Genomic DNA, 12102 nt, shown 5'->3' with positions numbered 1-12102 from the left:
TGTGGCGCATTATGAAGCCTATAATACCACAACGGAGACCCCCGGACTGTTGAACAACATAAGCTGTACATCAAGCAAGAATGGGAAATAATTCCACCTGAGAAGTTTAAAAAATGTGTCTCCTCAGTTCCCAAACGTTTACTGAGTGTTGTTAAAAGGAAAGGCCATGTAACACAGTGGTGAACATGCCCTTTCCCAACTACCTTGGCACGTGTTGCAGCCATGTAATTCTAAGTTAATTATTATTTGCAAAAAAAAATAAAGTTTATGAGTTTGAACATCAAATATCTTGTCTTTGTAGTGCATTCAATTGAATATGGGTTGAAAAGGATTTGCAAATCATTGTATACCGTTTATATTTACATCTAACACAATTTCCCAACTCATATGGAAACGGGGTTTGTACAATAAATCTGGCTGAGCAGAGGTCTCTGTGTGTGTGTGTGTGTGTGTGTGTGTGTGTGTGAGGAAGGGATGGGGTGATGTTCATGTGTGCCCATGTGTAGGATGTGGCTCTCTGCAGTAACACCGTAAAAAAAAAGTGGCTTTTAGTCTGACTGGTTTGCCACCCCTGGTATAGACGCTCGGCGTCCACAGACTTCAATGGGGAAGCATACACTGCTGCGAAACGAGATGAGTCATTTGCTAAATGCTGGGCTTTGTCCCGCCCATCGGACGCTCAGTGTCTCTGGAGGTCTATGGGGCAGTGGGCTGGCCTCGGCTGGCCCGGACACTCAACTTCTGCATGATGATTGGATGATCTGTCTAAGGATGATTCCCTTTTTGATTGACAGCGAAATGAGCGAATCAGCGATCTTGTGTTGTAAACTTCTGTGGAAGCATTTTTCAATATTCATTCTGTTGTTCTGAGTTGAACCGGAGACTTTCCAGATCCTCTTAGCGACATTTTCTTTGTTAAAAACGACTAGCGACAAATAGAGCTTCTATTTCTAATGTTTTTTTGTGTTTGGAGACTGACTTCTTTCACTCTGCAGTTTCTGTCCTTACCGAGCAGCGAGTGCTGCTGAGTCCCTCCATCGTCTTAAAGCACTCACAGGCGGACACACGTCGCACTAGCCTCACGCCAGTCCCAGCTCGCGAGCTAGCTAGGTAGCAAGCTGCAGATAATGGCAGATCATTTTAATGTTTTTTTGTTTTTTAATTAACAAAAAACATACATTTATAATGCACACTATTGTCATTAGTGGCAACGATTGGAGCTACATCTGCGGTGTAGAGAGGAGATTCTCCTGTTTAAAGCGGCTCAATCCAAAGGCATGCACCTGGGGATAGGTTGATTGGCAACACTAAATTGACCCTAGTGTGTGAATGTGAGTGTGAATGTTGTCTGTCTATCTGTGTTGGCCCTGCCATGAGGTGGCGACTTGTCCAGGGTGTACACCGCCTTCCGCCCGAATGCAGCTGAGATAGGCTCCAGCACCCCCCGCGACCCCGAAAGAGACGAGCGGTAGAAAATGGATGGATGGATGGAAGTCTTACACCCGCAACACCATTGGCCAAGGAGCAGCCTAGCTCTGCTGGCCATTGAGAGGACACTTGTCAAATCCCTGGAAAAGACGCCTTCTTGGTACGACAGGGTCACAGAGGGGGTTGATAATCAGTTTCAGCTGCATTGGTGTTGATGGAATTAACAACAGGTGCACTAGAGGGGCAACAACGAGATGGCCCCCAAAACAGGACTTGTTTTGCAGGTGGAGTTCCTCCCTCTTGATCTTTTTTAACGGTTTTTCCACAAGTGTTGGCTTTAGCTAGAGTCATTATCACGACTGGGAGCGTGAGGCGATTTCTTAACCCTCCTGAAGTTGCGCAGATTGTCCTACTCCTCCAGGATGGCACATCCATGCGTGCTGTTGCAAGAAGATTTGATGTGTCTCCCAGTACAATCTCCAGAGCATGGAGGAGATTCCAGGAGACAGGCAGTTACTCTAGGAGAGCTGGACAGGGCCGTAGACGGTCCTCATCCCATCAGCAGGACCGATATCTGCTGCTTTGTGCAAGGAGGAACAGGTTGAGCACTGCCCGAGCCCTACAGAATGACCTCCAGCAGGCTACTGGTGTGAATGTCTCTGCCCAAACAGTCAGAAACAGACTTCACGAGGGTGGCCTCAGGGCACGACGTCCTGTAGTGTGCCCTGTGCTCACTGCTCAGAACTGTGGAGCTCGATTGGCATTTGCCATAGAACACCAGAATTGGCAAGTCCGCCACTGGCGCCCTGTGCTTTCACAGATGAGAGCAGGTTTACCCTGAGCACCTGTGATAGACGTGAAGGGGTCTGGAGAAGCCAAGGAGAGCGCTATGCTGCCTGCAACATCATTCAGCATGACCCGTTCGGTGGTGGGTCAGTGATGGTCTGGGGAGGCATTTCCATGGAGGGACGAACAGACCTCTACAGGCTAGAGAACGGCAGTCTGACTGCCATTAGGTATCAGGATTAAATCCTTGCACCCATGGTCAGACCCTACGCTGGTGCAGTAGGTCCTGGGTTCCTCCTGGTCCACAATGCCCGGCCTCATGTGTCAAGAGTATGCAGACAGTATCTGGAGGATGAAGGAATTGACACAATTGAATGGCCCTCACGATCACCTGATCTAAACCCGATAGAACACCTCTGGGACATAATGTTTCGGTCCATCAGACGCCGCCAGGTTGCTCCTCAGACTTTACAGGAGCTCACTGATGCCCTTAGACAGATCTGGGAGGATATCCCACAAGACACCATCCGCCGTCTCATTAGGAGCATGCCGCGACGTTGTCAAGAATGCATACAAGCATGTGGGGGCCACACAAGATATTGAAAATAATTTTGAGTTGCAGAAATTGAATTTAGGCAAAATGGACGAGCCTGCCACATCATTTTTTCACTTTGATTTTTGGGGTGTCTATATACTGAGCCCTCTGTAGGCTGAAAACTTTTATTTCCATCAAAAGATGTGGCATCCTTTTGTTCCTGAGACATTAAACTGTCCATATCAGTGTAGATATCCCAATTTTTTTTTTCACCATTGAAATCTGATGTGTTTTCAAAGTGTTCCTTTAATTTATTTGAGCAGTGTATTTATAAAAGAATATAGAGTAGGGTTCCATTTCGGTCCACACTCCATATCAAAAGATGGCGGCAATGCACACCAGTAGGTTGCTTGCCAACCGCCATTAAACCAAAGAAGAAGAATTCCAGCGCGTTTATTTGTCAATTCCCACCTGGCAACACCATTTCCACCGGAACTTGCACACTGCGTGTGTAACAGAGTCCTGGCTCCATAACTTACATCGCTGTGACATTTATTTGCAACAACATAAAGGGGCAGTGGAAGTTGCCCATGTTTGTTGTTTGAGTCGGCAATGGAGCGAAGTGTGAAACGTAAGGTAAGAACAAAAACACGTTTTAAATGACCGTGCTAAAATGCTTCATCAGTTCATTAAACTAGGCTAGCACTTAAGTTAAGGCTCGTCCCAGGTGTCTGGATGTTGGGTTGCTGGTGGCTTAAGTGTACACATACAATTTTATTATTATTAAATTTTTATATTTTTTTCTACATTCTGCAATTTGGCGCCTACTCCAACAGATGGCCTTGCACAAAACAACTCCATCGAAACTACACACACATTTATGTAGCTTAAATTCAGGCACATTTTGCATAGATTTCTTTACAGAATATCTTCAAGGCACTTTTTGACCGTCTCTTCAGAATGCCCCGCTACGTGGGCGGTCTTATTTTCGTGCCTCTACTTTGACTGCGTCTCCTTCCTGTCAACCATGTTGTAGTTTTTAGTGCTTTCATATGGAGTCCACTGACAGATGTAAGTTTGAACTATATGCTGCTTTGTATTATAAATGATAACAGCAGCGGATGCATATGCACGTATGAGCCAGTCTGCCCCACAATAAGAGGATAGAGAAATAAAAGGAAATTGTTGACTACAATGGCGAACATGTAAAACTTTACCATGTATGGAGATGCCCGCTGATATCATAATTGAGAGAAACATCAAAAATGGCACAAATTCCAAACAGCTCTTTTAGAGGAAGTATGGAAGAAGGCAACATTGTTTTTTTTTAAATATCTTCGCCATGCCTTCATGGTTGGATTTTGCATTTCTGGGACTTATGCAGATCCCAAATACTGTGAAAACTACATGTAATGGCGGCGTCAGTTAAATATTGAAATGTGGAAGTGCTCCGTGGCCTGGACCTGTACAACCGAAGAAAATTGATGGATAGAAGGTTACTGAATAACCAAAATTACCATAAATGTGAGTGTGCACGATATGTAAATTAGCTGTTTTTAAATAAAATCTTATTCCTGGTCAATGCCTCTTTTGATCTGCCCAGTGATTGAAAAGCAAGTCTCAGCAAGTCTGCTCTGTTAAGTTTACCTTCCCTGTTTTTCTGAAATTGATAGGTGTCTTAGAAAATGAATAGATGGATTAAAGCAGGCTTGTAATTGACAGGTGCTAACGCTAGGAAGGCTGGCAGGAGGAGGAGCAAAGGTGCAACAAGCCCGGAAACGGTGAGCTATTTGTTTCAGTTATTGCATGTTTTATACACGTCTTAAATATGTATTGTACTCACAAATAACTTTTTTTCAATCTCATGGGGTAAGAGTTACCACAACTCAAAGGCAAGCTGAACCTGCATACTCTCTGTATTCATCGGACCCTCAAGAGCAGGTAGTGAAAGATGAAAGCACACAAGCATGAATGCTATCTTAGAGCTTATGGTTTTGCTCACCTGGGCCATTCATCTAGTCAAACATTCATCAAACATTGTTAGAGCAAAGTATATTAGTTGTGATTTCCTGTGAAAAAATCCACACTAGTGTGTATGAATTTTTTAAGTACCAATGATTGTCCATCCATGTCTCTTGTTTCAGGTTGACAGTCTGCATTCTGGACTAGATCGCTGTGCTGCTTTGCTTACTGGCATACTTCAGGTGCACAAGGCAGGTCTGATGGGTTTCCTGTAATCAAAATCAGGGTTGGATACAGTGGTACCTCAGCTTTTGTTTAGAATTCAATTCTGATAAGTCAGGCAAAAACCGAAACAATGTTTCCCATGTGAGAGATGTGCTGACTATCATTCACAGTCCCTATATAACCCATGAACACTTATGTTTTCCTTTTTTTTTTTTTTTAAATGTATTCTTTGTTGTAAATAAGTAGTCTGCGAACAATGTAGTCTATGGGGGCTCTCTATTTCGAATACAAAACCCTCAAAACAACCATCCAAAATGCGCCAACAATACATATATATACGTATACATATCGTGACCTGAATATCAACCAAATATTAGTAATGTTGTTCTTATACGTTCTAATGCAGACAGACTATTTTTAGCGGCAGATTGATAACACAGAGCTCAGTAGCCCCTGCTGCATTACTGTGAGCTGGCAGCAATGTCCTGCTGCTCCCGCCTCATCTCGTCTTGGCTCGTCAAAGTTATTCTAGATTATAAATCATGCCTCATCTGGATATTAGGATTTCGCCATAAATCTTGAAGTTGTTCATCTGTGACATGCAATTCATACCCAGAGATGGAGATAAACACGCACAACCAAAGACAGTGTCTGCAGGGAGAATTTTCCTTGTTAACATTTCGTGTGCATCGTGATTAATTCTTCATATAAATGGGAAGATATGATATGGACATCCTATCAGTCATCATCGAAGCGAGAGCAGACATTGTACAGTAAGTTATCGTTTTATGTTGGTAGTTTGTATTTCTTGTTTAGTACTTAGCAATACTGCTACATGATGCTTAGTGTTTCACTAAAGCTGGATTTGTTTAGCAGCACTTCTAAAACTTGTAGCTCATCCTCCTTATATTCAGGATGCATAATATGAGTTTATGCATCATCATTTTCCCCAAAGTAATACTTCTAGGCTCTCACAAAGGCTGCATGATTTGCATTGTTGTTGTTGTTGTTGGTGATGAAGGGATTTGTGGTTCCTACCTGTTCGTCACGCGATGACGTGTCTGGCTAGCTAATTCTCTCTCAAAGTGGCTCAGGAATCTCCGTGAGATTGATACTATTTTAATCATATCCATATACTCGCAAACTTTGAAAGTCTTTCGATGTCATACATAAGATATATATGTATGTGGGGCGGCGTGGCTTGGTTGGTAAGGCGGCCGTGCCAGCAACTTGAGGGTTCCAGGTTCGATCCCCACCTTCGTCATCCTCATCACTGTGTTCTTGTGCAAGATACTTGACCCACCTGCTCCCAGTGCCACCCACACTAGTTTAAATGTAACTTAGCTAATGGGTTTCACTATGTAAAGCGCTTTGAGTCACTAGAGATAAGCGCTATATACATGTAATTCACTCAACTTCACATAGTAGTTTCAATATAGAGGCAACATTCTTTTCCAATCTACTGGTACTTTAAAGCCCTCGAAAATGGTGAATTATATTAAATATTAATGTTCTTGTCAACAGTAAAAGTTGGGTAATACTGGTAATACTCATTGTGCGATAATGTGGAGCTTGCATGGTAGTTTGTTACATCATGCTAAATTATGTTGTTTTGACAAGCCTCCATGCCTAGTTTGCCTTGGACCCCAAATTACACCCCTGATCAGATCGTATTTGTCTACTTTGATAGACCAGTGATTTCAACTGGAATTGGAATGTGGCGTGGAGTGCAAAAACAATTAGTTGAGTTGAAAAAAATTGCTGACAGTTCGGTCCCTCCAGTTAAAAAGTCAAAGGAGAGAAAAGAGACATGGGCATTTTGTAGCTGGAAGTGTAACATTATTTTTGACTTTTTGTCAGCTAAAGATAGTAATAGGGTCCATAGTACATTATGTGCTGCCGACACAATGTAACTATTAAATTGACTTGTAACCTAAATTAGTTACTTTTAAAAATAAAGTAATCAGTCAAGTACTTTACATTTAGGTTACTTTAATGGAGTAATGAGTAATCACATTACTTTTTCAAAGTAACTGGCAGCACTGGTCACCAACAACCTGGATTCTGTGTTTGAGCATTCCACAGGAGTGCCCAAACACAGGAAAACAGACTAGTTTAATTTGCGCAATGTTTGGCTGTACGATAACGGGTATATAAAAATGGGAACATTTCGAGTAAAAATGTAATCTTTAAAAAAAAAAGTGGAGCATATGAAAACTGGAGTACCACTGTATTTCAATTTGCTCAAATTATATGTTTATACAGTATGATTAAAAACTTGTACTGCAGATTTTAAGGAATTAATAATTCATTGTATTCCACCAGAGGAATCAAAGGGGAGAGTATGGATTCATAGTCTTCCGTTTAAGAGCACAGGTTGTTGTTTTGGTTCAATTTAATTTAGTTTAATATCTTAATTAATACATTAAAACTGTATGGCATCAGATGGTTGGTCTTAGACTGGATAAGAAGTTATTTAACCAACATGAAGCTAGATGAAAATATGTCAGCGCTAGATATATCTTGTGGTGTACCTCAGTGATCAATACTGCCACCAAAATTGATCATTCTCTATATAAGAGACATTTGCCAAGTTACAAAAGATTTCACTTTAGTTTTATTTGCAGATGACACAACTGCATTTTGTTTGAGAAAGAACACACAGAAGCTAATACAAATAATAACAGAAGAAATTAATAAATTAAAAAGATGGTTTGACAAAAACATACTATCCTTGAATCTCAGTAGACATTGAAAGAGTAAAATAAACCACATTTTTGGGTGTAATAATAGATGAGAAAATGAACTGCAAATCTCATATAAAAATATACAACATAAGGAGGCAAAAAATATTTCAATAATGAATCAAGCAAAATATGCTCTGGACCAAAAATGACTCCATATTCTTTACTGCTAACTATGTTACCATATCTGAGTTATTGTACATAAATATGGGGACATAACTACTAAAGTGCACTTCCTTCACTAACCGTTTTACAAAAAAGATCAGTTAGAATAATACATAACATTGGATATAGAGAACATACAAACCCTTTATTTATTGAATAAAAAATATTGAAATTAAATAACTTGATGCAGCTGCAAACAGCTAAAATTATGTACAAGGCAAACTAAAACCTCCTGACCAAGAATGTACAACAACTCTTATCCAAAAAAGAAGAAGAATATAACCTTTGAGGAAAAACTAACTTAACATCTGTACGCACGTGCAACACTTAAGCCAGTGGTTCTCAAACTTTTTTTTGTCATCCCCCACTTTGGACAAGGGGGAGTTTTCAAGCCCCACCTGCCCCCATCGCCCCAACAGAACGCTAATGCCAAGCTTAACATTTTCAAATTTATTGAACATCAAGTAACATCAAGTTGTATACATTCAAACTCAATAACATAACATAACATCAAGTTCAATAATAAATAAGATAACTGTGAAGCTGTGGTATAACTTGCATCAAGTTCAATAATAAATAAAATAACTAAGCATGACTGACACCAGGTCTATTGCAGCGGGGAGAATGAGCTGCTCAGCAATTGTGTGAGGTGTCATGTACTGTTTTGTCATGTCCGAGCCACCGTAGCATGTGTTCAGTGTGTGACGTCACGGGAGGGAGGGAGAGTTTGGACTCTCGAAGTTGTTAATAAACGGGAGCGATCCGAGGCATTGAGTTGAAACGTGTTGCCTGATTATTATTAAATTAAGACACCTAAATAAGCACATAGGTGAAACCGAGGACATAACATGTGTTTTTTTGCATTGTGCAATTCTGTATGCAACTCTATATGAAGCCATTTGAGCGTTACTGTTTACTGATGTAGCTTTTACCATGCGCTTCTCCTGTTGACGGTAGTTTTCTTTGAAAGAAATCAAGTGGCTTATTGACGTGATTGGGGTGTGTGGTCTCGAGGTGTCTCTTTAATTTGTTGGGTCTCATGCTGTCTGCTGCTAGCGCTTTTAGACACAGAACACACAGGGGTCTCTCCTCTGCCTCCACCACCACTGCCGTGAATCCAAGAGCAAGATACCCTTCATCATATTTTCTTTTCGGTTGGCTTTATGGTTGATTAGGCCCGTCAGATTTTTGTTTTTCTGCAGGCGCTGGCTCTGGCTCTGGTTCGACGACCTTTGAGGTGCCAGTCACAAATGTATCCATTTTGTGTAATTGTGGTCCACACATTAGCCTGCTACCCATCCGCGCGAAAGTTTGATCCGCTTAGCCCCGCCCCCATTAGTTACTGTTGCTATGTCTGTCAAACTTTCGCTCCTACCGAAAAATTTAAAGCCTACAGGAAAAATAAGTAATTTACATTTATTTATATAGCGGATTCCACAGACAGAATCACAAAGTGATTTACAGTGTGTATAGAAAATGAAAGCATAGCAAAAAAAAAAATCTAAGAATATAATTTAAAAAAAAAAAATTAAAGTGAAATGTCCTCCCGTTCCTCACGCCCCACCTGTCATGTCTCTATTCCCCACCAGTGGGGCGCGCCCCACACTTTGAGAAACGCTGACTTAAGCCCTTTAGTATATCAGTAGGTGGAATTAAATTATGGAATGGATTGAGCATAGATGTTAAAAAGGCTGTTTTTAATTAAAAGCGCTTACAAAGTACAAGGAAGAAGAATTTTGAGAAACACCTTGAACCTTTTTGAAAACGAGATATTTTTCATCTCAGTATGTTAACCATTATCTGTTACAAGAACTGCTGTACTATTAATTCACCGATGTAAATTGTGTTACAAAAGGAAGACCCTAAGTGAACATACTGTATGTATTAGTAGGTGCTTTGAAGTGGGAAAGGGCGATAGGATTAAATACGCTTTGCTTCTCCCTATTCCTTTTCGGACATGTAAAAAGAAATGATTAAAAAAAATTGTGTTGATGTATCATATTGTAAGTGTGTTCATATTCCAAATAAACTAAACAACTCAACTAAATTTTTTGATAGTGAAAGTGTAAAAAGTTTCTATTTGTAAGACTTTCAAATGTAGTGGATATCACTTTGGATAATAAGAACAGTGTTTGTCCCGTCCAAACTAAACTCCACCACTGAAGAAATCCTGCCGATAGAAGTTTTGCATCTTGTAAAAGTACATAAAATCTCTATCAGCTAAACATGCTATCTTTGTCCTTCAACTGTAATGTGTGTTTTACTTAAAAATAAATGGCGTATCATTTTTAGTTTCCAATGGGTATAATCTTGACCAGGCTTGTGCAAAATTCCAAATTCGACAGTTCAATACTATTCCTTTGAAGTATTTTAAAAATGATATACTGGTTTTCTTAAACTTGTAATGTTTGCGCTCTAATGAATATTATTAAAAAGTTATTCATCAAGAGTATAACATGTACAAAGAAAGGTGAGAAAATGTTTCAAGAAGTCCATGCTCCTATCTGTAGTGTAACTGTAGAAAATATCTACAACATCAACCAGTGATGACGTCCCCATGGGGCTTAAGGAGAATTATTTCTGGGTAGAGTTCATAAAGACATGTTACAAACAGTAATAATAACAACACTTCCTTCTCCAGGAAAAGCTGTTTTGTTGTAAAATTCAACATTTTTAGTTGCGTTTTCCCTCTCTGCAGAAAGACTGCAGCGACAAGCACCTGCCATATATTGGGGCTTGGCTCAGATGGTAGAGCAGCCAGCCAGAAACTTTAATCCAGCTTCCGCTATTCTAGTCACTGCTGTTATGTCTTTGGGCAAGACACACCCACCTTGCCACCCACACTGGTGTAAATGTAGCTTAAATATAGGTACTGGGTTTATAAATGTAAAGTGCTTTGAGTCACTAGACAAAAAGCGCTATATAAATATAAGTCACTTCTCTTCACATACTGTATGTTCTGTAGGGTTCCACTGTACATAGGTTTTCGAGACAGTGCCATTTGGACTGCAACAATTAAAGGATACCTGGTGGCATACAATGTGGTCATTTCTAATTCAACCATGATAGAAGCATGTCCGTTTTTTTGTGTTTCTGTGCTTAGAACCCTTAACAGGACCTCTCAAAGCAGTGAAGGGCAGTGCCGCCAAACCAAAACTGTCCAATCTAGTGAGGAAAAAGAGCTGCAGAAAACCCCTTACAAAGACAGGTAGGGGTTTTGTAGTGAGCAAATCAGACACATTTTTTGGTGTGACATTTGCTTTTTCCACTTTCAGAACAGTATTCCAGTATGGCCCCGGAAGCACAATGTCTGCCTGCAGTGTCACACACAGAAGTAGGGCAAGCACAGGCCCTCATACAGCCTCACTTGATTCCATCATTGAGGGTTTCTACATCCACTTCCTGAATCTGTCTTCTGCCAGTTCTCCTCCTCAGGGCGACCTATGCATGCTCAGAACGACCGTCAGCAGCTTTGCAGTCACCACCAGGCCTCCCTCAATGGCGAGGAAGTTGACGCTGTGCCTGTGAAAGACAGAGACACCCAAAGTGAGACATCCCAATGGCAGCTCTCATGAATAGCCGGGAGGATTGTGTGATTGTGTGTGTGATTGTGTGTGTGTGTGTGTGTGTGTGTGTGTGTGTGTGTGTGTGTGTGTGTGTGTGTGTGTGTGTGTGTGTGTGTGTGTGTGTGTGTGTGTTTATTTATATGTGTATATATACAGGTAAAAGCCAGTAAATTAGAATATTTTGGAAAAACTTGATTTATTTCAGTAATTGCATTCAAAAGGTGTAACTTGTACATTATATTTATTCATTGCACACAGACTGATGCATTCAAATGTTTATTTCATTTAATTTTGATGATTTGAAGTGGCAACAAATGAAAATCCAAAATTCCGTGTGTCACAAAATTAGAATATTGTGTAAGGGTTAAATTTTGAAGACACCTGGTGCCACAAACTAATCAGCTGATTAACTCAAAACACCTGCAAAGGGCTTTAAATGGTCTCTCAGTCCAGTTCTGAAGCCTACACAAACATGGGGAAGACTTCAGATTTGACAGCTGTCCAAAAGGCAACCATCGACACATTGCACAAGGAGGGAAAGACACAAAAGGTTATTGCTGAAGAGGCTGGCTGTTCTCAGAGCTCTGTGTCCAAACACATTAATGGAGAGGCAAAGGGAAGGAAAAACTGTGGTCAGAAAAAGTGTACAAGCGATAGGGATCACCGCGCCCTGGTCAAGATTGTGAAAAAA

General features: G+C 40.7%; 1 protein-coding gene across 2 annotated transcripts in view; it reads left to right on the top strand.

Moving 5' to 3' along the window:
* Positions 1-3226: 3226 nt before the first annotated feature.
* ccdc14 (coiled-coil domain containing 14) overlaps positions 3227-12102 on the top strand; it is a 17669-nt gene continuing 8793 nt past the window's right edge. For both annotated transcript variants that reach the window (XM_061977296.1, XM_061977287.1), the window contains exons 1-7: positions 3227-3385; positions 4472-4530; positions 4624-4690; positions 4894-4966; positions 10949-11053; positions 11121-11179; positions 11268-11391. In XM_061977296.1, coding sequence (XP_061833280.1) covers positions 3362-3385; positions 4472-4530; positions 4624-4690; positions 4894-4966; positions 10949-11053; positions 11121-11179; positions 11268-11391 — 511 coding nt within the window. In that variant the 5' untranslated portion in view covers positions 3227-3361. The remainder of the gene's footprint in view (positions 3386-4471; positions 4531-4623; positions 4691-4893; positions 4967-10948; positions 11054-11120; positions 11180-11267; positions 11392-12102) is intronic.

Source organism: Nerophis lumbriciformis, linkage group LG01, assembly GCF_033978685.3.
Source record: "Nerophis lumbriciformis linkage group LG01, RoL_Nlum_v2.1, whole genome shotgun sequence".
Classification (NCBI taxonomy): domain Eukaryota; kingdom Metazoa; phylum Chordata; class Actinopteri; order Syngnathiformes; family Syngnathidae; genus Nerophis; species Nerophis lumbriciformis.
The sequence above is the reverse complement of the archived record's forward strand: the minus strand, read 5'-3'. Positions and strand labels throughout refer to the sequence as shown.